This window comes from Strix aluco, chromosome 10, assembly GCF_031877795.1.
Source record: "Strix aluco isolate bStrAlu1 chromosome 10, bStrAlu1.hap1, whole genome shotgun sequence".
NCBI classification, from domain to species: Eukaryota; Metazoa; Chordata; class Aves; order Strigiformes; family Strigidae; genus Strix; species Strix aluco.
This window is the reverse complement of record NC_133940.1, coordinates 14595156-14621184: the sequence shown is the minus strand read 5'-3', so window position 1 is coordinate 14621184 and position 26029 is coordinate 14595156. Positions and strand designations below refer to the sequence as shown.

The window sequence follows — 26029 nt, the reverse complement described above, 5'->3', positions numbered from 1 at the left end:
TGAAGAGCTTAAGACTAAATACAGGCATAAACTCAAAAGGAAAGCAGCGAGGAGAAGGGTATAGATAAAAATGTTGAAAGAGGTAACAAAGAGCTAGGGTATAACATAATACTGAAAAGTTATTTTTGCCATTATAAAACATAAATGTTGCTGATGTTTGTGCTGTTATCACAAATAAGCATTTGTTTACATGCTTTTTGGGTGGATTTGGAAAGAAAGCTGAAGACTGCAGAAGAATAAATAAATGGCCATGCATAACAACTTATGAAGCGTTTTCTCTACTTCAGGGTATGTCAGGAGAGAAAAGCCATAAGGAGAAAAATTAAAGCTACATAATCAAGATTTAGATTTTAGCATACAAATATGCAGAGATCCTGATTTCAAAGACAGTAGGTGTGATTTATAAAAGTTTAAAATTGAGCATATTAAGCTTAAAACCTGCAAGAAGGAGATGCCTATTTTCCAAAAGGTAATTTTCACTTTATATTCTGTGTAAGAAAAGACCAGTATTCAGAAGAGAGCCAATAGTCACTCACTCCTATCACTATCCTCAACACAGTAAGACACAACATTCCTGGACATTTATGTTTTGCTTCCTCAGTATTTACCGAGATATATACAACAATTCTGTGCACAGTTTACTTTTCTGTTTTCATTGTTTCAACAATTCTGAAGAAAACTATTAACAACTATCCACATAAATACCACTGGCTGTAGACAGGCATTAAACATGAAAATAGTTTCAAGTAAGTTGATTTAAAGCAACTAATATTTAAAAATTATGGATTACTCTCTTTTACAGTAGTTGCTTTCACAACCACCTTGTAAATTCAATTACTATTATTTTTCAATACTTAATATAGTATTATTAACACTTTAGTAAAAGAAAATCAATGTATTATTCTTAAATGAGACAACACCAACTCATGAATAAACAACACTTACCAGAATTCCACTGACTAGGGCCACTTCAAACATTGTAGGTCCCAGATTGAATACTAAAGCGCTAAGAACAAAACTGATGCCTCTTGTTCCTCTGTCGATGGTTTTTGACAGAGCTCCGGTTTGCCTACTTAGATGGAATGCCAAATCCAGGTTATGAAGGTGCAGAAAAACATTCTTTGCTATCCTTCTGATTGAATTTTGAGCTACTTTCCCAAATACTGCATTTCTAGCTTCATTAAATAACGCCGCCCCAGCTCTTGAGACACCATCTAAAAAAAAGATGAAAAAGTTTACAAAATTAAAATAATTATATTTCCCATTTCCCTTCATGCATGAAATCACATTAGACTCATTCTTTACATATTTTCAACATTTTTAGTTCAAAGGTAATTTATACTTAATTGGTCCAAAACTTTATGCCACTTTTCATTATCAAACCATTGTGCACACATTTTGAATCAGTTTCTTTTGCATCTGGTTATAAGAAAGAAAGGGTAGAATTTATAATGAAGAATTGCATTATTTCATTTTTTAATTGGAATACCAGAAGCAAGATCACAGAACATTAGAAACAAATATCAACACAGAAGTAACTATGAAATAGCCATCCAAGATGCTCAGGTCAGGAGCTCTGCTATCCCACTCCCTTACCAAAGAATGTTAACACTCGTCAACAGATTTAGGAAGAGCACTTACAGCCAATGAGAACAGCAGTTGCCACAGTTGCCACTGTATTTGGTGCAGCACCAAGGTTGAGTATGTTTCCAGATACCTGGTTGAGGTTATCTACTGCATATTTAAACATGAAGGGAACCAATATATTCATGGCCTAAAAGCATAAGAACACCAATTAGTCCATATGCATTAAAACATGTATCTATGTAGCACGACTATTTTTTTCTGAGATTGCTCTACTGTTATATTTAGTTCTTAACCACTTAATGTGGGTGAGATGGCTCTCTTGATTGCAAGCACAATATTCTCCATACTATTAAGTCTTTACCCCTGGGACTGCAGGGTTAGTTTGTCTCTATCACAGGCTCGTTTCAAACATCAATTTCTATCCTAAACAAATTGTACACCGCAAAGGCACTTAAACTGAGGCTGAGCATTCAGTACAGCAATGGCAAGACCAGGGAATCAATCAAGTAGCAGACACTGCATGACGCATACTCACAATGTCACTAAATTATGTCGTCATTGCAGGTTGTTTGCTCTTTGTGATACTGGCAACATTCAGGATGAAGAACTACTACAAAAGAAAAACCCACCCACACATTGCTAACCCTGGGTCAATTCAGATGTATTAAAACAAAGCTCTAGTGAAGTCAAAGAAAAGAAGTTAACCTATCCTTTGTCTCTTCTGACTGTTACTATCACCTTAACATTAAAATAATGTTTTCCATTTGCTACATCACTATAAACATTTACTGAATACCTACATTAACCCTAGCGTTTGGCACAGCAGCACAAAAGACCTTCCATACAATCTACAAGACACTACAAATTACTTTAAAATATCAGCTTCCAAACAAATTACCGAGGTCATATCCACAACCTAACATATATCACTGAATATTTTTTGTACGAGTACCAAAACCCAAATGCATCTCCTCTAACTATAGTGTCTCCTCTACATGCAAAAAGACAGCTAGATATGTAAATAAACAACTTTAGGATTTTTATTTGCACAATTGTAGCATGAGAAAATACTGAAAATCTTAAAGAAAACACAAAATTCTTAAGTCTTGTTAACGTTCCATTGTTACATCACTCATTCATACTAACAAAAATATTACTGTCAAACTTCATATAATTAATACAAATCAGTAATTCAAACTGCTTCTAACGGAAGATTTGAAAATAAGATATACATGGTTTTCAGCAGCTGAACAAGTATGCTGGCAGATAATCTTACAGTCATGGCAGATGTTAAAATACTTTGCAGTGAGCAGACTTTGCTTAAAGTTGGTTTTTTTTTCCAATATTTGGAAAAAAATTGTGGGTAGACAACAGATTATTTCACATGAGAAGAAACAAAAAAACCAAAACAGATTGACAAAGATATTTCTGCTCTCTCCACCAAATGTTTTGTATACCCACATAGATCTCAATTGTATTTAGGGATGTCTGTCAGAGCTGAAAGATCAGTGAAAAAAACTGTAAATTAACTGGATAAAACTAGGTTTCAAGCAAAAAGGGTGGCAAAATCTTTCATAACTTTAGTCCAAGTCCAAGCAGGAAGGCAGGCTTTTAGTAACTTGTAACAACTATCCCAGTATCAAATATTCCCAGTGCTACAAATTTCTGTAAGTAGTGGAAGACAGATACTTCCCTAACAGGGTAAAATGGAGTTTTGAAGATACTTCTTGTAACTATAGGATTAAAGAAAAAAAAACAACCTTAAACATTTTTATCTGTTCTGTTTACTTTTTTAAAACACTATTTTAGGCAAAAGTTTTACATGCAAATAAGGAAGGAATCCATTGTCTCCTCTTCCCTTCTGTGCCACCCCTATGAAATACACTATGCAAGGAAACAAACAAAAAAACCCCTACCAAATTCACAATACAGCATAATCTAGACAACTCCTGAGAGGAGACAGACGAGATCTGAGAGCATCTAGGTGAGATTATTACTGGTTAGTTTGTGACTGAAAGAAGAAAACCGCTGAAAGATCAGGTCCTACTTCAAACACATTTCTTCTGAAATTTATCCAGCGCAAGTTGTTCAGCACAGCTCCCCTTTTAATAGATTGGAATTGTGGAAATCTCCATTAAAAAAAGACCCGAGGTTAGCATTATCTGCAGAAAGCCAACAAATACCATCAAAGCAGCAGTATACAATAACGTCTGATAACTTCAATTATACATAGCAAACAGGTTACTGCCATTACAGGCTTAAACCCTAGGCATACAGCCCCACAAAGAACTGAGGATGCATTAACAGAGAATCTGAATCTTTACAATACTGAAATTCAAATCCCCCCTCCCTTCCCCAGTATAATCAAAAACCCCTACTTTCCCTTCAGAGTTACCGAAACTCAATTTTTGGATGGCATTTTGTACTTAATAAAGACAAATATACTACCATATGTGTTACAGTGCTGACCAACATGACAAAGTGCAGGTTTTTTCGGGAGAGACTACTCAGTAGAAAATATGAGTATTGTAATGCAGATTGTCTTGATTTGCTGCAGAGTCTCACAAATCCCTCTGCAGGGATTTTACTCTTCAGTAGACTATGCTACACTACAGGTAGTTTAGAAACAGAACTATAGATATATTTTAAAGACCATTTAAAGAAAAGAGATGTATTCTTTAAACTGCAGTTCTCCACTCACAATTAATTTAACCGGTAACAGCCTACAATTTTGCAGAAATGTCTTCTTTTACATCAATATAATTCTACCCAGTAGAGTTTTAAATGAAATTTAAAGCCTGGTCTCAGGTTACAGTTGTTCTGACTCTTGGAGGGTAAAGCTTGAATAAGAACAAGGCAGCATGGTATTGCATTTCATTAGCAATCAAGACAGTCTGCTTTCCAGTGATTTAAAAAAAAAGTTAATCTTACAAAGTTTATAGCAAGAGAGATGAGAGGCCATTATTAGAAACAGGCCTTTCCTACTCAATTTGGTAAGTCAATGAGATCACGTTCACATTAATGGAAACAAAATTTCAGCCTTCTACATAAACTCACAGCTATCTCTTTAGTAGCCTAGATTTGCTGGCACAGAACAAAAAGCTTTAAGCACACCTAGATACACTACAAAAAGCTACCATGCAAAACAACTGTCTAACACAACACATCTATATAGTTTTCCTTCCTCTTCCTAAAGCCTGAAAGCTTGATAACAATTCCCATTAAAAAGACCCTTTTAATATAAATTTGTACCTTTTCTATTTATGATTTTGAATTAATAGCTTAACCTTGTCTGAATTTATTGGAAAGCAAATACAGCACCCATGAAGTCATCCCAACTCAATTGCCCACATTTAATGGCACGTTATACTGTAATTTATCATGCTTAAATGAGTTTAAACATTTTTTTAAATGACTGCACTGTTTTAAGATGACAATGCATCATCATCTCTACTCCCTTGTGGGACTACACTACTTCTAAGGCAAACAGTCTTATCTTTCATTTTGCTCTTCCCAGTATTTCTTGTTTAATAAAGATGATGAATTAGTGACAGGCTAAGCCCCAACAAGATAAAACTGGTCTACAGTGAACTCTTCTTTTGCCAATAATTCAATGAGAAACATTGACATGAAGATGACTGAATTTATCTCTGGACCAATATAAATGTACACATCCAACAACTTCATTTGTGGAAATATAAACAGAAAACACCATCCCTTGCAGAGGTAAGACAGCTAAAGAAGCTACAAAATGTGATCCAAAAGAAGGAAGAAGCATCTGGCTTCATGCCTCCTTAAAATTTAATGATGACCTGAAACACACTTTTTCCAGTAAGAGGAAAAAAAAAAGTAAAAAAAATAAAAATACTTTTCACCTGAAACTTCTCAAAAACCTAACAGTTTGTAAAGGCTTATTTTAATCACCTAACTCCATCTGAGCTCACAAAAAGGGGTCAAACACCAAGATCATACCTACATACTTAACTGATCAGATAGATAGCATTATCTTTGCATGCAGACAAAATTTACACTGCAGCACTTGTGTCTTGCCTCCTTCGCCAAACAGTTTCTTCTCCTGAAACTTACAGAATTAGCAGTCAGTAGAAATGCAGATAGTCTGAAAGATTCCTCTGACTCATGAATAACACATGGTTGGTCTGTGACCAAGAGGCCAAAAACCATTACAGGCTGACAGAGGTGACAAGCGATTTTGTCATATTCATGTGTTTAATCCAGCTTCTCAGAAGCCCGAGCAGTTTTTCTTCTTGTGCCACAGAAGAAAAAGGGAAGAAACAGAGAAGTAAAGAAGCATCTACTACACATACTCCAGTAGAGAAGACAAAAAATGGGGTCTTCTCCCATTCTAAAAAAGAAAAACTGGGTATGTAGAGCCCGAGCAGGCTAATCTGTGTCTGAAAACATAAGATAATGCCTTGCATACTCTTCTCACCTATCTTCCTGTTACATCTTTCAGATCACACACATCTAGATAGGCTATAAATATTTAAGGTAAAAATTTAAAGCGTGTCATAATACAACAAATCTTCCCAGGAAAAAAAGACCTTAGTAGCCCTAGAGCAGACTCCATCCTGTCAGCTCCCAGTCATAAAAGGCCATACAAACAGCTCACTTTGAAGGCTAACAATACTACTTGTGGTTATGTGTAGACCAGAAGGAACCAAAAATCACAATAATTTCTTCAATGACAGGCAACTGAGCCTCACAAAAGGCGTCGAGACAGATTGTAACTGCAGGCTCTTCGGTAGCTGCACACAAATTGGCTTTTGTTTTGAAACTGAATTTTACTGAACCAGAAGATTTAAGGAGACAAATTATTTCTCAACCAGCAGGACAAGGAGGTACGATCTCTAGCATTTTTGTGGGTAAGTAAGCCCAATCAAACTGGGTGTGAATTCCTAATTTTCTTCCTGTGGCTGAAGATTCCTCGCCATATTCTATTGTCAAACTCAGAAGAAATTGGCCACAAAGCTTACAAAAGTATTTCTGATTGGGGAAGGTGACTAGTTTCAGGCATCATGATCATATAGTTCTCTAAGCAAAACCCTTAAGAATGAGCAGCCTTTACACAAAATCTGTAATAATGTAAATCCTTCGGATGCAGACAAGTTCATCATAAACAAAGAAACTGGGCCAGGAATGCAGCAAGGAGAAAGATATGCTGACATTCTTGTGCTGACATAACTATACAGCAGAGAAACTTTAGCAAACTGCTTGTGTGGTCTATCAAGTATGTGGTAATTAACCTCACAAGCAACCAGAACAAAGGGCTCCCAAATGGGATAAAGAGGAAACTGCACAGGATTATACATGGTCCAGGAAAGCCGCAGGTAAACTAATTTCTATTTAATTTTTTCTAGGACAAAGTGACCTTTAGTTTGCTCTGGAAGAAAAGCAGATGTTCAGTGCTCAAAGATATGACAGACTAACTATAGCTCTGTAACAAACTACTGCATGTCAGTTATGCCACAATAACTACATGCATGGTTAGCACCTGTAAAGTATGAAGCAATATAAGAAAATTTACCCCATAAAGGAAGAGTGGGCATAGCTCAGGTGACAAGGGGTAACTTGTTAAATTGCAGTTATTTAAAACTGTTTGCGTTCTAACACAGCTCAGTTATGACAGAAACAGAACAAGCGAAGGATAGCTAGAAGACATCCATGAAATTTTTCACCCCAGCCAGTTATAATATATATTCTGTAGAAAGCTTGCTGTGTGTTTTCCCAATGAAATCCTTGTTTGACAAAACAAACATTCTCACAAAACACTTCTGGTCTAACACACATCTCTTGAAACCCAGGCAAAGCTCAACAGGTTTTCTGCTCTGCTTCTGGGAATCTGCTCTGGACATTGGGGCTTCCAGGCTGCCTTGTACAGAATCTGAAGTAGGAAATTTAAAAGAACACTTAAGAGGGATCCAAACATACAGTTACTTCCCCAAAGTGTCTGATTTTCTGACAGAGGGAAACATCTCTCTCCCCCAGTAGAAATATAATAGCTCTATATTACACCAAATAAAGAGCCATTTGCAAGAGCCAGGCATCCCGGCCATCAATTTTGCTTCCATTATGCCCCAGAAAGCTGCTTGAAACATTAATAGATTTCCTAAAAGCAAGGTACAATGCTGCCACATGCAGGATTAGATTCTGGATTCACATTCTTCATCATATTCACATAACCCTACAAATTAGGAAAGTGGGTGGAAGAGCAAAAGAGAAAAAGAAAAGAATACTTCAAGCTTCTTTCAAAATTGTCTTCAGATTATTATTAACATTACTAATAAGAAGCTTTAAAAAGAAAGTGATTTAGAAGAATTTTCATATCCATCTGATAAATGGGATATTCTTAAATATACATCACAAAACCTCAACAAACCAAGCATATAATGAGTTAAATATTGTAAAGGTAACTGCACAGTTTACAAGGCAAAATGCTCCTAGCATCTGCATTTTGAGCAAATCGTTTTCAAGTGTAATCGAAAGCATTGCTGTATATTTCATACAGGCATACAAAAAGGGTGGAAGTTTACTTGTACAGACATGACATATTCTGCATGTCATCACCTGCATTATCAGCAACGTCCTGAACAGCAGCACAAACCAAAATATCTACTGTCGACAGTACCAGCTAGCACCTGATAGAGTGCTCACCAGAAAGAGCTGTAGACCAAAAGATTGGCCTTTCCTCTTCAGCTCAAACGAGCACATTCCTCTTCCAAGCACTCTCTTCTAACACCCGCATAGCTGAAACTTGTTTCTTCTCTTTTCATAACATGGCAATGTTGCTGAATGCTAATAAGTTGCTAGTGCAACTAGCTTAAGTGCTAAAACTCATTGTTAAGTACTACCTACTTTAGCTTATCCCAGCAAGATACTAATATTAGCTTTATGTTTGGTAAAAATTCCATACTTAGAAGCAACCCAGTTCATGTCTCAAAGAAATTTACAAAATTTACTCCCAGTATTTTGCAATCAAATATTTTTTTTTTTTCAAAAGCAAAAGATTTTTTGCACAAAGTTAACATTTGCTCTTCTGAACTATTCCTACAAGGTTTGCACAAAATTTGAATGATATCCTCCATTAATCTGCAGAAACCTTTTGCATGCCTATTTCTTTCTAAGAACAAATAAACACTAATTTTGTTGCAGGCAAGAGTATAAGAGATCCTTTCACACAACGAAATAAAGGTAAGAGCAACCCTCCATTTCATAATCAAAAAACTACAAGAAAAATCATTTGAATGAAAGAAAGCATGGTTCAATATAAAAAAAATAAGTTATACAGCTTCTTTCATATTAGGATGCCAGAGGAGGCCCTGAAACAATAGAAATTCTGGTGTCATCTCCCAGAGAAATACAAGAAAACACTGGAGCTCAAATCCCCTTTTCCATAGCACAGCAAGAACTGTGAGTAGATACCACCACATGCTCAAGTTCGGAGTTGAGAATGGGCACAGAGCCTTGAAGAAATCCTGTTTGACAGATACAGCACCACACAAGAAGAGAAGATCTGTAAGCAACCTTTAACTCACATTTCCCATAATTTATGGTGTAAATGATTAATCAGCAATGGAAAATCCTGGACTAAAGTAATGTGAGCAAGGGAAATAAAGATTCTGGTCACCATCATCATCTATGCATAGCATATGCATACATACCCCATTAAAAACATCCAAGCTATTATTTCTAACACTACATGCTCCTCATATAGGAAATAGACATCTTAAGATTGTAAAAGCCCTTTAATAAAAAAGAAAATTATTCCTTTTATGAACTCTAGATGAATAGTAATTATCACAGTACAATGAAGCATCTGTTCTTACCTTTGCACTTGCCAAAAACCCCAGAGATATGGCTACTCTGGCTCGCAGGTCTGGTCTGTCTTTGGGCCACACATAAGACAACATGGCTCTGATAATCTTTTTGGCATCTATCTCTTTCAGCTATCAGAAAGAACAAAGAAAGTCATCGTATTACAAAGAGACCCCAGGAAGCAAAATAACAGTATAAATAAGAGTGAATTTTATACATTTGGATCACTTCTGTATTTTATTTGATAGGCAACAGACACAACGTTTGAGACTAGGACTGCATATTAAAATTTCAAGTTGTAAGTTTTTAGATTTATATCCATGACATGCTGTTAAAACAGATGAATTGTTCTTAATTCACATGTCCTCAAGAGTGCAAGTATAGCTAGCTATAAACGGAATACAGAGAAAGCCACAATTCACCATAGTTGAAATACTTCACAGAACAAATAAACCAACCCTTCTTTTTTATCTTCTCAAGATTTCTGTACAAAATGCAAGGGCTTGTTATTTCTTCTTTGGAAGCTGTTTTAACATAGCATATAAAGAATGGGAAGAAAAACGCAAAAAAAATAAAAAAACCTAATGAAATAACGAAAAACTAAGGCAAGAAGGAGGACTGAAAGGTCCACGATAAACATCAGTAGTTTGGACAACATTCAGTGAGTCACAATAGAATACAGTAACTAAAAAAGAAAAAAATCACTAGCATTATAGCAACTCATGAATCTCTGAAACTGAACACTTACACTGATATATAAATTGAACTGAATATAAATTTCTGATCTGGTTGCACTACTACAAATTTAAGCATTTCCAACAATCACTTTCAAGGTTTTTTGGTCATCTTATAACCTTTGCAGAGAAGTGAGAAATACTCTTATCCTGCCCATGACTTTTAGGGCATGTTTTCAGGAACCCAAAGGGTAGTCCTTCAGTGGGTGCCCAGTGAATTTATGACTACCAGCAAGAAAACTATTGCAGTGGCCTTAACTCAGTTTTCAATGTCACCACTTCCTTTAACAGAACGGCCCCTGAAGTTGGGTAATCAGGCTTCACGAGACAGAGATGTGCATGGCCACACATTAGCTTAACTAATTATGTCAAATTTTAATGAATTCTTCAAATAGGCTCTCCTTCTCCAAACCTCAAGTTTTTTTTTGCCCTAAACAAGACCACAATTCAGTTAACAAGTCTTCCTCTGAAATATTACTTTCTTTGGTTTGGGGTTTTGGAGGGGTTTTGTTTTGGGATTGTTTTTGGTGGTGGTGGTTTTGATTTTATTTTTTACAGAAATACAGGTTATTTTACAAATTAATAGATGTCTGTATCACCTACACTTGAGATATATTCCACTAAATTACAAACCTAAATACATTAACTAAAGCCTAACCCACACTATGCAATTCAGAGTAACAGCACATGCAGTAACATACAGCATAAGTATCAACGACCCATTTTTCTGTGTTAGCTACCCTGGGACTAACTTGAAAGACAGGAAGGTTATCTAAAGCTGAAGGAAGGGCAGCAAGTAGAAGCTAATCTCTCCATTTCAGGCAATATTTTGTAGTCATGAAGAGGGGGGAAACAAAAACTTAGTCCACACGTTTTAAAGATGACTTTTCATTACAGAAGTCAGTGGAAAGGGGGAGTTTTAAAATATATTGTAGTGTTTCCTTCACTAGATTGTGTACTTTAAATGCTCCCCTTTGACTTTGAGAATAAAACAAATTACAATAGAAATTATCTGTTTAGGTCCAGTGTGAATGAGCAAGAAAGGAGAGTTCTTTTAAAAGATAAGATTGCTGAGGCAACCAGGGAAGCCAATCCCATAAATGTAAGCTTTTAAAAGCACCAGAAAATTCATCTCAGTGTTTCAAGTCATAGCTTCAAAGAAAACCAAAGGGTAAGAGATATTGCATTTTGTCAACAATTGCAAATGTATTGGAGCATTACATAGTATAAGCACATTTCAAACGACATTTAAAAAATGGATATATGGAAGATTTGTAAGTGAAGAGAGGAAGCAAAACTGTTTCCCTTGTGTCCTACCCATTCAGGAGATGGAGGTATCTGCTGCAGCATATACATGAATCTTTCCATTTGAGCCAAGTATATGCATAAATAGCAGTTCAAGCATTTGGCAAATATCTTTGATCACCACTTACAGGTTAAAAGGAAGTTAAAAAAAAAGGAGGTATCACATTAACACAAGATATAGTGCAACCAGAGCAGTTCTAATTATATGCTCCTATTGGCTAGTCAGACTTTGCACAGAAAAGCTATTAAAAAGAACAAAATATACACTTGGCTGCAAAAAAGGAATCTATTTACGTTTCTTCATGGCTCTGAACAGTGACAGAAGTAAATCCGTTCAGAAAAAAAGTGAGAAGGCAGCCAGACATTTGCCAAAGGCCTTGCAAAGGAACAAGAAGAAATATCAAAGGAGATGAAAAATGCACATATATTACATCAAAGTTTACCATGAAATAAATGTTACTGTTGTATAGAAACACGAGTTGAAAATGGCTTAAATATGCAAGTGGCAACATTAAGAATTAAAATGAGCAATCTGTTTAATGGACTCAGGCCCTTTTTTGATTCTCTGTGGTATATAAAAAGGTTAAGAGATGCATTTATTTTACCTCCTTTTAAGTGGCAATAATGTTTTATATTTTCTTCCAAGACCTATTTCTACAGAAATGGAAGGAATGAAAAGTATTATAAATCTAATATAGCAGGGAGCAAAGAAGAAAAGCCTTTTCTTCTTTTTGAATGCAGCATATTTTTAAAACACACTACCAAATACTGAAGACTGTTCGCAAAGGAATGAGCATGGATCATCTTCCTGTCCCCCCTACCCATCCCATCCAGGTTCTAGACCTTTTGAAATACCTAAAGAGGGGAAAAAAAGAAAGTCATCATTCCTCTTCACAATCTCTAAGATTACTGAGTACTGCAAAGCATTCACTGGGCTGATCCTGAGACTTTATGGATAAAGCCTATGCCAGGATGATGAGCTATCAGAACCATCATGGAAGAAAATGGCAGTTTGACTCACATTTAAGCTGCCACTGCTGACGAAGAGAAGAAGACCCAGTTCTGGCTCCCTGTGTACTCACTCACGAAGCTGTATCATCCTCTTTACTGTACTTGAACATACTCTCTTACATCTGCACGAGGTTATTCTCCAAACCACTAACAGCTTGCTTCCCCTCCTCCTTTTTCCTCTCTGCAGCACTCAATTGTACAGTCCCAGCCCATTTCTCACACCACCTCTGGAGCTCATGAAACATCTTGATGAACTGATTCAGTTTATGAAATCAGCAGAAAACTCTTCAGTATTTGTTGCAGGGTCTCATCTCAGTAAAGAGAGTCAGATAAACCTACAAATTCAGTAGCAGGAGAAAAAGCATGGCTGAGAACAGAACTTATTTAATAGCATGAAGTATTTAGATTGCTTCAGCCCATGCTACGCAGCTTGCTGTGAATGAAGCAGCAGTAGTTGTTTGGGAAGGGATGGGGTGTTCCCACCATTTGGGCACATTATTTTTCAGGTAGATCATACCACACTAGCTTGCTATCTGACCATACAGTGACTTATGTAGCAAAACACCAAGGTGAGGAAGGAGGTAAGATTCTTTTTTCAGTTGTCTTATATTAAATAAATGTCAACTAGGGCCTGAATTTTCCTTCCAAACTTTGGGAAAAAAAGTACTTATGTGTTATGGATTCATACTATCCATCCCTCCACAGAAGGCAAGCAATGACTAGCAAACTAAATAGCAAATGGTGGTAGGGGAAGGCTAATTAACAGGGCTCCATTGTGACTATCAGTCTTTCCATAAGAAAGAAATATATGTCTGCTTAGCAACAAGTCAGACACCACAGTTTTTATTTGTCTGTTCTGTGTACAAAAGACTAACATAAAAAAAGAATACTGTTTTCAGTTTCAGTATTCAGCACATCAGCCACTGCTTCAAGTAAAAATTATTTTGTAAAAAATCAGCTATGTAAACTTCTCTTCTAGTTACTGTGGGATGAAGGTAATGTGCCCTTCACACTCTGTGTTTATCCTTAGTACTCAGTTCTGTATCCCCTGAAGCTGCTATAAAAGGAGCAATTTAAAACATCAGTCCCAAAGTCAGTTTCCAGAGTGAACACACACCGGTTTATCAAAAAAATTTTGGAAGAAAGAAAGGTGTCATGTAGCTGATGTGTATCACCTGCAGTTTTCCTAAAAGCATAATCCTAAGGTAGAAAAATTCTTATGTGGTAAATTGGGTGCCACTACTTTTACGCACTGAATGCAAGTGCGTGTATACAAGTGCAAGAATTCCACTTGTAACATCAGATTTTCTTCATTTTTTATGAGAACCTCTTGGCTTTTACACCCAGTGTTACCCTTTGTTATTTCCACTCTACATGCATTTCACCTCTTCTACAGCTAGTTCTTGCTGCTTCCTCCTGGACAATCCTTAACAGGTGGTATTTGTTTAGTTAGACAACAGCCTTAACTGACAATGTCCTATATTAACTACATTATAGCTCCATTTATTGGAATAAAAAAGTCAGGGGATTAGCTTATACAGGAACAGCTGCAAGTAATGGGTGAACAGAGAATGTCACTGGAACATTTACACTGCCTAGCAGACTAAAAAAATATCAGCTGGCATCAAAATTTCTGGCTAACATATTCCTAGTGAAACATCCACTGTTCCTTAACATTACTAGTGTTTTGGTAAACAGAACCTTCCATTTCCTTTCTGACCAGAGAAAACGCTGAAATTTAAATTTCTGAATGATGCCAAACTGTAGACCTTTGAAAAGCAGTAACTCCAAAGAAAATACATGACGATTAAATATGTAATACCTATAACAATTAAACAGATTTGTCCTGGAAGTTGCCCATCACATGCAAAGGAGTTCAGTTGAAAAATGTCTGCATTTCAGGAAATAGCTTTTTAAAGAAAGAATAAACATCCCTTTGTGGTGTTTTTGAAGATAGGTCAGTTGTGAAGCTGAGTCTGTGAAATGGATTTGTAACTGAACCATAGGAAGGTGAGTTTGTTCTATATATATATACAAAAAAAGTCTTTTCCATGGAGTTGTGAAAAATGAAATTATGACAGCAAGCAGGAAGCATTCAGCTGAACATACCCAGATGAACAGAAATTTTGGTAGGAAAACATCCCCAAGAACAAATACTTAGGCCCAACAGACGCACGATGACCAAAGTGACAACACCGGATAATATCCTCCTCCCATTTACAGGAGAAATACAATCCATAATAATTATATTTCATAACATATAATTAAGGTAAATATGGAGAAGGATAGCCTGCTAACTTTAAAGTCTGTTTTGCCTAGGAAATCTTTGAAAGAGCCTGTATTGTTGCAAGAAGGGTCTTAAAAATAGTCTAAAATTAAAGTTACATGCAGAGCCAGTAGTACTACTGACTGAAGATGTCCGATTATTCTGTTTCGCCCTGTGCCTTATGCAGAAAAGATCACAGATGTTTGCTAAAACAAGCTGGTTTTACTTTACGTTATGAAATTCCCTCTTACTACCAAAGCATAAATTTTGGTAGCATCTCCTGACTTCTGCCTGTAGCACAAACAGGTTTGGATTCAATGAAGGGACAATTCCCAGATCAAAATTTAAGAGGAAATCCTACGGTTAACTCTTCAGTTTCTTTACAAATGAGGCTGGAGGAAAGACATCGTCAGAACAGTTAAGCATAAGCAAACCAGCCCTGAAAGACCTGAACCCTGCACTGAAATTTCATTTTGTCGTCAACATGGTCTTCACCAGTTCTAGGAAGATCCCACCCAAGTTTGAAGAAGTTATAATCATCACACAGAATCATTCTGCAAACACACAAAGCATCAGAAGTAAGTTTGCACAGGAAGTGAGAAAATGAAAGTTATGTAAACCCAAGAGCTTTGATTTTGCAAATTTAATCATGCAAAGTTTATATTGTTTTAACCAAAAGCTTGCACCGTTTCCCAACTGTAATCATTTAGTCTAATAAAAGATACTGCTTCCCCTTACATACATATCATAATTATTTTAACATGTGCTTCCTGAATATAAATACAGTCAAAATATATCAGATGCATTAACATTAAATCCAAGTAGAAATACATGCAGTTTAATTACTTCTTTCCCCCAACACTTCCAAGTGCAATTTTACCAACTGATGTACTAACTGGTATCCACAAGTTGACTTCTACTATCTTGAATGTCAAGTCACAAAGAGGTATCAGTTACGAGCGAGAATAATAAACCACAATAAATTACAATGGAACATACTTTCCATGAAAAAGATCTAACATAATGCAGGGCAATTTCAAAGGAGTGTGTAACACTAAGATTGCATTTTTAGTAGAACAACTGAAGCACTTGAACACAGTTATTACAAACATTTGGTGATTTAAGAGCTAGTAAGCCTACATCAACAATTAAATAGTACCTACTCTGCTACAGTATTCACATATCTACCAGTGCAGTTCTTCACAAATTGTTGCTTGGGGTCTTCAGCTTTTTTAATTTTGGACAGGTGGTAGGGGGAGGAAGCTGAACACATTTATTTAAAAAGCAATACTAATTAAGCAATTTTTTACCCCTTCCTTTGGATCTGTGTGAAGCCCTCCACCTGCATGACCATGCCAACACATTCTCTTTTCTATCAGTCGCCACCTTGGGAAGATCTGTGTGAAAATGAAAAGTCAATTTGCAAGAACCTCAGGAAATATGCATGTAAAAGCCAACAGAAAGAAGAACTACTGGTCTGTTTTCCCTCCCTCATCCTCCAACTGTATTGGCTTGCTTTAATAAAAGATATTACCTCTCTCTAAAACCCTTGCCTGGCTTAAGGAAACAAAAGTAAGAAAGGGACTATAAATCTAGCAGTACAGTAAAGAGCATGTTCCAAAGAGCCAGGAGGTAAAGATAACAGAGCCTTAAATATTTCAGTTAAACGGACACCTAAAAACTGAAAAGTAGCCTAAAGAACACAGAAAAGAAATTGAAGTTTTGGAGGATAACCGTACTTGGCCACATTAAAATATAAAGTGAAACACACTCAAGCAATAATACTCTTTCCATGTACCTAAACAGTAACTTTACTTGGGGACAAAATAAACAGATAAATCTGCTTCACACTTCTCTTTCCTATCAGGATGAGAACGGCCTACTGGTACCATACGACAGGTAGAAGGTTAACCAGATCCTGAGCCCCTGCTGGAATCCATATACAGCATGTACAGGTGCAGTTAGGAAAAGAACCTGCTTTTTAAAAACAAATGCTCACTTCTCTTAGCATGTGGCCAAGATTCCCTGCTACATAAATATGGAGAAAATTTCTGAATCTATTAATGCTTGTACATGTACTAAAAAGTAGTAACTCACTACCCCATGACATTTCTCTAAGTTCAATTTCAAAGTGCCTGACACAAACAATGGATGTGTTAAAGATTTTCAAGAAGAGTCTACATGTTGACAGTTTCCAGGTTCAAGTTATATAAAAGCTCTTTAGGAATCTCATTTTATGTATATGGTACGATAGCAGACCACAGGGTTTCCCAAATCAAAATTTCACTTTTCATATTTTAAAGAAAAACATTATAAAAAGCAATCTAAGTAGATTTCATGCTTTGAAGTTGACCCTCAAAAGAGTTTAGCTGCTTAAGTCAGTTCTATGAGGGATTATTTTTTTATAATAAAAAATAAAAGACAAATAATTTTCTAGCTTCATTCAAGCAAAGTGAGTTACTTAGAAGTGTGTCATAATTATTCCATGAACAGAAAAAATTGCATCTTCCTTATTTTTACCTTAGTGTTAAGGTAAGCAGACCTCATAGGAATAGGAGCCTGACATCCTGGCACTCAGGATAAGAATAAATTTTGATGGTTTCTTGATATTCCACAATCTAAGCAGAATTTTGAAGTAGTAAAACCCTACATACTCAAGGAAAACTCACAACTTTCTATGCATTGCTATTTTCTATGCCTGACAACATGAATCTAAGTATCAATTCAAAACCTACATTTTTAAGAACTCTTCTTTATAAGTTACTGTATTATCATTCATTTCTAGAGATTCATAAAGACTTCTTGAGTGCAGTCTGAAGCTGCTAAGTAAAGTTATCTCCTTTTCTAGATGCAGAAACGTAACTTGCCATTTACCTTGCTACACTTCAAAACTGTAAATAGTGAAATTAAAAAAAACCCAAACCAGACTAAACTGAAGGATGCTCCAAGAGCTTGAGTTTCCTCTGACGTGCAAGTAGGAAGAAAAATAATTTATACCTACCTCTGAAGCCTCTAATAATGGCCTTGAATAGTCTCCCCCCAGACTGTGCCATGATCTTTGCCTGCAGATTGGTGGAATCTACAGAACAGAAAGGGGGGGGGGGGGGGGGAGTAAAAATGGAATCATTCAGAACATGCACTTCACATTCAGAGAATGTTAATCTAGCTTATGTAAACAAACATAACATGAAAACAAGGCAGATGGCTTTGTTTTTCAACAGCTGACCACAGAAAAAGAAAACTGGTTGGGAGCAGCTGTAAAATAAATTACATTCAACCATTAAAAATGCTAAGTGACAATGAACCTTTCTCTTCCCTGAATCCCCACTCCCATCAGACTTTGTTTCTTTTGTAGCATTAAAGCTCAAAGTTTTCCCTTTCCTCTCATTTTAATTTTCTCCCACATTGTCTTCTGACTTCTTCCAAATATTCTTTCGTACTGTTTTTCATTATGAAATGTTATTCTTACCCTTACAGGTTCTGCCATTTCTAATTCCAGTTAGCGCAGCTCATGCCATGCTTGTCACATTGACCACAAGGCTAATCAAAGCTACAGCTCCTGACTGGGAAGCACTGGGACTATCAGAAATTAGAGCATGGCTGACTACAAGTTTTAGGCAGGCAGGACACAAGATACCCAGTATTCACATATCTGTCAATGGATCTTTAATAGATCTACAGCTAGGTACCAACTGTAGCATGCTTTACATCTTATGTTGAAAGCAATTAATTTTCCATAAGAGTTTCAAAGGACCATTTATCTTCCTTAGACTGACTAGCCGGCAGTGCTTTCCCCTGGAGCAAAACAGGGACCCCTCTTTTGGTTAGCAATGATGGTGTCACATCATCTTTGACACATTCAATATTAAATCTTTTATTGCTCTGTTGCAATATTAGCCATACACCTCACACTATATAAAAACCACAGAGCAAAATAGCAGAACTACTGCTCATCAGCCCAAGGCAAAGGACACATGTCAAAGAAGAAAAAAAAGAACTTGATCATAAAAAAGGGTATTTTTAACCTTGACAAACAGCAGCACCATCATATATTTTATACCTTGCCTTAAACATTCCTTTGCTCTTGTCCCAAGACACATACCATAAGTTGTAACTTAGTCATTTTTAAGAAAATGAAGATAATTCCCCCACAAGTCACCACACCGGACTTGTTTATTTCAGACATTTCCATTATATGACATTACATACAGAGAAAGAGTAAACATTACAATTATACATTTTGCACTTAGTAGAAGCTAACTGGCCTGGGTGAACTGCCCTGATGCTTCCAAGACCTGGGTTAAATGAAGGAGCTGCATTTATAAAGCACTTTGTTGTAGATACACTCATAACTTTACAGTTTCATGCCAGCACAGAGGATTCCATCTAAACTAATACACTCTCCATATGAACAGTGACAATTTCATAAACAAAAAATGTAATGGAAAAAGAGAAGAACTTCAAGATGCCTCAGCATATCCCAGGTTACTGCAAATTAATGTAATCATTACAAAGGCACGGTTACTTTGGATAAGAGTTCCCACCAACATGCAAGAGGAGGAGGAAGCACTCCTAGCAGTGACCACTATAGTACCTAGAAGAGGAAGTACCTAAAATCCAACACCAAATTAAGTTGTACAACCAATACAAAATGCAGGTGTTCTCTAATTCAGCAAAGACAGTTACATCAATACAACTCCATCTGCTTCACCAGTCAGAGGCCATTCAGAAGCATGGATTAAACTATGACAATTTAGAATTTAGTGGAGACATGATCCAGGGTGAGAGGCTTAACACCAACAAGTCCTACATTCACACCAATGAGACTGAGTTCCTGTCTCCTACAGCCTAGAGTGCAGTCAGTATGTTGAAACCCTGAGCATCTTTATGCCAGCATTTATACTTCTTTAAAAACACATGATGCTGATAAGAGTCTTTAAGACACCATGCCAAAGAAGTTCGGGGGCTGATGAACCACTACTCACAACTATGCTTTGGCTTCTCTGAACACAGCTGGAACCTCTCCTGAGCATTCTCTCCTGCTTGGCCTTGCAAGAAAAAACCTTGAGTACTGTAAGAACTAAAATTCAGGTATTTAACTCTGAATGCATTTTATGTTGTTGTATATTCCTAGGACATGGAAGTACACAACTGATGCTCCAAAAGCTATTAGAAAGAAGGTAATTACTGTTCTTCTAAAGTGTACTCATAGGACATCATAAAAATATTTTACTAATAATTCATACCCTTTGACCCCAAAGTTTGCAAAGTTATCTTCTGACTGATGTATGAGACAACATCACAGAAACAACTTCTACTGAAACACCAGCAGATCTGGTCTCAATTCCTGCATTAGATAGCCTACTTACTTGACTGAAGCTATAAACTGTCATGGGGTTAAAAGACAACTACAGCAAAAGCATGAAAAGATTTGCACTAGGTATGCACGAAAACTTGTTCTAATTTTCAGTCTTGACCCTGGAAGACTGTGGGTGTCAATCCTCTCTCAAGTTCCTGCTAAAAACAATTCTCAGCAAAGAATTAAACAAGATAAACAACTTCACTGGTAAGTCCTCCAGCCATCATAGTATTATTAGCAAAACTGCCCAAATGAGTGGGACTGAAGCTTACTCTGTCACTCTCTGCACATCCTGCAAGCAGACTTGGGACTCGCGTTCCCCTCACTACAACTCCTTCCTCATAGATTCAAGACTACAAAGGAAAGACATACTTGAACCTCACTGCAACAGTAAAAGTAGCAGGTTATTGCTTTAAAGGAGCAGAAGCATGTCCTGCTTATTTCTGAATTTAAGAAATTATGCAGGGAACTTTAATTCTGGCAGTTCCTAACTTTTGAATGCCTGACTCTGCACCATTATGTTCTTTTAATGTATATTTGGATATGATTCTATATACTCTGAAGGATGAAACAGATGTCTACTACTGATTGCACATAAAAGTCATATTGCTAAAGTGTCATGACTGTTGGTAGTTGTTTAAATACTATAAATGCAAACAAACAACAGGGATTAAACACATTTGTGCAAGGTCAAATCCACACTTAAAAGCTTCTCTCTGGAGTATGTTACGTACCATTCCAGATGCACTGCGTTAATCTAATGGGGTGGGTTTTTTTAAACTAACTGTAATAGAAAACTGAAGGTAGGATTCAAGTACCCGTGCAGTATTCAGGTCCCACTGTTAATTTTGTTGAGTTTGCAAGAAAAAAAAAGAAAAGATCAATAGGAAAGAGCAGAGGAAGATGAGAGAAAAGGTGAAAATATTCCGGTAGAAATGTAGACTAAACTGTCACCAATATGAACAACATGAACTAAACTGGAGTTACGCTTAACAATGGCCAATGTGCAATTGCTCTGTACACATACCCAGAGCAAATGAAACCAAGGTTAACAAAAAGATACCTCAAGGAGTTTCCCCTGTAACATCTTACTAATATACCCTCACATCTGCCTCGTTATGGCAAAACACATCTCAATGGCAGAACCTTACCCTGTGCCCCCTCTGTATTCCCCAAATGACTTTCAGATCAATTTCTCTATTTCCATCTGTTCTACTTCATTATCTACCCTTCATTGCAACAATTTTCAGTATTACTAGATGTCCATTTTTATAGACAGACATATGGGATTGCTGATCTGCTCAGCAGCAATACTTCCTCTATAAAGGGATTCTGAAAATTCAAGGAATTTCAAATACTCCGTTACAAAGCATATACCTGTCGGTAAGAACCGCTGACTAATGGAGACTGTTAATTAATAGTTCCCATGCATCAAGTTGTTCAACTGCACCATCAAAGTCTAGAGAAGAGAATTCAGCAATGCACACGGACATGTGAAATGACATCTGAACAATAAACATCAGTATAATTTTACAGAACAGAGCAGGCTTCACGTAAAAAAAAAAGGGGCAAAATATAAATAAATTTAACAAAAATACCTGAAACTTCTCTTACAACCACTTCCAGAGCAAGGGATATTACTAAATTATGCAGAAAAACACATTCTTACCACGTCATGTGGCAGCTGGAAGGGCAAGATAATGCAAGGAAAAAAAAAAAGCCTCTTCTGTTTTTTACCGTTACACTTACAATAACTTACAAAGCCCCACTCTATACAACTGCCAAAGTCTTCTCTGAAAGAAACCCCTCAGTGTATTTCTTGACTTATACAGATTCCTAGTAAAATAATCCTTAGTTAAAGGCTGTTGGACCTTTTCAGTCAAATGCTATTTTTCTTCCATTTAAGTTTTAGATCAAATAGAATTTGCCATTGGTTTTATTTTGGATGCAGGCAAACTGTTCTACAAAAAACCCCCTAAGCTTCCTAGAAAAAAACCCCAAACAATAGTCTTTGGTTACTTTTCAAAGTTTACCAAGCAGGCCACATCCAACATCCCCATTCTCTCTTACTACTCAGCAAAGATACTAAATTCAAAACGCAAGTTTTGACACGATGAAGCCCTGCCTGCTCCAACCACAGAAGCATGAACTGAAGGAGCTACGTTTATGGAAATACAAATTGATCTCAGTATCAGGAAATGGAGTCTGATCACTGTTTCACTGCATTTAAGATACCTCTTTTCCCACCCTCCATAAATTTAGCTATTCCCTCTCCAGGATACAAATGTTACATGTCTTATTACTCAGAAAAGCAAGACTCCAATCAAAACTACTGAAAAATGTAAGTGTGAGGGAAGAAAGACATGGATCTGTAATGCAACAGCACCAAACAACTGTACTATATTTGAATCTCATCGTACTAAATGCCATAGAAAAATACATATATTGTATTATAAACCAAATAAGCTTACAATTAATCTTAAAAAAAAAAGTAATCTTAAAAAAAAGCTCACAACTGACATGAAACAATAAAGACAGGGGGATCAAGTACTGCACAGATGCAGAGTAGAGTAGAAGGATGACAAGCAAGTGTCTGAAATCATCTTTCTGAAAAAGAATGGTTAGTAACTTTGCTTTTGTGGTCTGTCTCACCAGAGCTTTTTCCTTCCTTCAGTGACATTTTTTCTCACGAGTTAAGCTATATATATATTTTTATATATATATATATATACACACTGTTTACCAGTCTGAGCTGTAAAAGGCACAACTCTTGACCGACACAGCTACATTGTCACAAACCACTGTTATTTGTGGAGTTTTATCAATAAAAGCACTACTGTGGTTGCACAGCTGATTTTACTACAGCAGTGAGAAGCACCGTGTTACTGGTATACCCATGTCACATTAGGTGTCCCCTCCTGGGAAGGCCCTTACTACTGAGGAACGCTTTGGGGAAGACAGGCCATTGAAGTCAACTATCTGCATTTCTCAAGTGGTTGGGTCCTGCCAGTCTTCCATCCCATGTGAGATTAAGAGGCTGGATCACGGGCATTTATTTCACATTTACTGCTCTTCATTATACTCAACAAGCTAGTGCAAAAATCTAACCCATATTTGATACCTAGAATATAGCAATAAAGGTAATAGAAGAGCTTTCCCACACACTAAAGTATATATACTAAGATGTCATCACACAGTAGCCTGAAGGCTTTCACAAGAACATATGCTATAAAACACTACTTTCATTAAACCTTACTCCCAGATGACTGTGAAGCATGCAGCTTAGGACCACAGCAAACAAATTTCAGTTGTTTTAAATGCAAAACCAGGTGTGTTTCTTCAATTTTTTCATATATAGAAAAGCTTTCAGAATAAGCCCATTTAAAATACTTACAGTCCTCATTAGTGTACAAACATAGCAAAATAATTAACTGAAACTAAAAAGGATGCACATACTTGCTCCCAGAAGATTTTTTAAATGCCAAATTACCTAATTTATAAAATCAATGGCTAATCATTCTGAAGTACAACCTGCTGAAGTGCCTAGCCAACTTCTGACAGTCACTTCTGTTGGTGCAGGCACAATATTTCTTGAACTAGCTGAAAAATGAGAAGAAAAAAAACCAGGAAACTGAAATCACAGGACAGTGCATTTTCCTCTGTCAGCAAATTTAACTAAATGTTAAAAAAATCTATGTCAACTAGTCCCAAAATTTTGAAGGACATTATAATCAAAAACTCCAGAACATTAAGTTTGAGCCTCCTGCTAGATAATAATCAAATAAATTCTCACAACACACATAAAATGTGTTGCCTATTTGTCAGTGTGGCACAAAGTTTTTATTTAAAAAAATGTAAGATTTTTCTTGTGCATTTAATGAATTATAATCTTCATCCAAACAGCGCTTGATGTAGAAGTGAAGTAAAAATTAATCACCAGACTGTAAAAGAAGAAATGCATAATTGAGCACCTTCTAACACAGAAATGCCTAGAAACTAAAAGGCCAAAGAGATGAATACATATATATACTACAGCATAGCCTTAGCTTTCTAGTTCAGAAAATTTAGTGCAAATCAACATTTAGCAACATGCGGCAACTAAAACTTATCAGCAAGGACTGGTATTTCTCACATGAAAATAAAAACATTGAAAAGGAAAACAGGATTATAATTAATACTTTTATACATGACAACATCGTTGTTTATTCACTAACATCTGAAATAAGCTTCCAGGAACACTGGACAATATTGAGTACCCAGACATATTTTAATGTATCCAAATACATGGGAAAAATATTTGGTCTGCATTAACTTCAACTCTCAGCTTTTTGTCTCGCCCAAGTTTCAAAACTAAAACCCCCTAAAATTTACTACTTCAGTCCTGCTCATCTTACTACTAAGTAATACGAACTGGACTATAGTGCATGACAGAATTCTGCCTGTCAGAGGCAACTGATCAAGGCAGATGATAATGAAAAGCTAGTCAGAAACAGCGGTACTCTGGGGTGGAAGAAATTTTTAAAAAAAAGGTTATTATCAAACAGAAATAACAGCTATCTGAGAGTTTATGGGAAGTTCATTCACTCAATCTTTGAGATACACTTCCTTCACTCACTTTGAAAAAGGCACATGAATTACTGATAGCTGGACTTAGTCAATTTGAGATACACGCTAAATTCTTACAACAAAAAAATCATTCACTGGAACACATTACAGCCTTCCACTGCTGACAGAAAGAATTCAATTTCCTTTCCCTAAATAACAGCAAAATTAGCTGTCAGCCTAAGTTATTCTCTATACAAATGTTTAGCACCCGTTCAAAGGCATTGCTTTTTAATGCTTGTCCACAAAAAGGTGATCAAATGCTCGAACGCACCGTAAATACACGGAAGGGTCACCTAAACACGACAGCAAGGGGGGGAGAGGTTCAGCATGAACTTGTCTGGGCCCAAACTTGCCCAAGAGTTTATCAGGCACGACCAAACCACCCTCCACGCGAGCTGCAAAGAAAGCGCCACGCCATGCCCCCCCCGCCGCGCTGCGAGGGGCTCCCCCGCCGGGGCTGACCGCAGGGGCGGCCTCCAGGAGCGAGGCGGCGGCACCGGCCCCCCTCCACAGCCCCACCGGGCCCCCAGCGCTGACAACCGGGCAAGGCAAGGCGGAAACAGGCCGTCCTCGCAGAGCTGGCGGCGGCAGCACCGCGGGGCCCGGCGCCCCTCCTCAGCCCCTCCCCGCCCTCCGCCCTCGGCCGGCGCCCCCACGCACCTGGCCGCTCCCCGGGGCCGCGCGGGCCCGCTGCCGCCCGCTCCCCGTAAACCAGCCGTGCGCGCAGGCGGCGGCGGCCGCCGGAGGCCGCAGCAGGGCGAGGGCGAGCAACCGCCGCTTGCAGGAGGCGCCTGCCGCCAGGCTCCGCGGAGCCCCCGGCAGCGCCATCTTCCGAGGGCAGGACAAGAGAGGATTGTGGGACGGCGGCGGACTCGCTGGGAGGAGCGGCGGGGAGGAGCGCCGCTCCCGGCCCGGCCGCCCTGAGGGGAGGGCGGGGCGCGTCACCATGGCAGCGCCCAGCTCCGCGCCCGGGGCCGCTGCGGCCGCGCTCCCGCCCTGCAGCGGCCTCGCCCTGCCGCCGCCCCTCGCCCTCTGTGGCCGCGGCAACGCGGCTTGCCCGCCCGCCTGGGCTGTGTGGTCTGGCCGGTGGGCAGCGGCGAGGCGGGAGCGCGCGGAGGCTGCCCTCAGCCCTGCCATGGCGCCCCGAGGGGTACGGACGCTTCCCTGCCGAGCTGGGGAGCAGCCAAGCCCTTCCCCAGCTGTCACCTCCTCAAGAGGATTTTTTGTTCTGACTGTACAAATAAAGGCATCCTTTTTGAGAAATTGGACTGTTGAAATACGGGGGTCCTCAAGCCCGAACCACGCAACTGCAAGCATCGCTCGTGTCAG

General features: G+C 37.9%; 1 protein-coding gene across 5 annotated transcripts in view; it reads right to left on the bottom strand.

The window, feature by feature from the left end:
• Window positions 1-25528, bottom strand: part of ABCB7 (ATP binding cassette subfamily B member 7) — a 43044-nt gene extending 17516 nt beyond the window's left edge. Inside the window, exons 1-6 of one of the 5 annotated variants that reach the window (XM_074835352.1) lie at window positions 25361-25528; window positions 17738-17815; window positions 16047-16133; window positions 9432-9551; window positions 1642-1774; window positions 946-1214 (exon numbers count right to left, since the gene is read on the bottom strand). In XM_074835352.1, coding sequence (XP_074691453.1) covers window positions 946-1214; window positions 1642-1774; window positions 9432-9551; window positions 16047-16133; window positions 17738-17815; window positions 25361-25528 — 855 coding nt within the window. Of the gene's footprint in view, window positions 1-945; window positions 1215-1641; window positions 1775-9431; window positions 9552-12221; window positions 12314-12480; window positions 12939-16046; window positions 16134-17737; window positions 17816-21693; window positions 21714-23585; window positions 23696-25360 lie in introns of those variants that run through there. The other 4 variants (XM_074835354.1, XM_074835355.1, XM_074835356.1 and 1 more) reach the window with 4 other exon arrangements.
• Window positions 25529-26029: the final 501 nt, after the last annotated feature.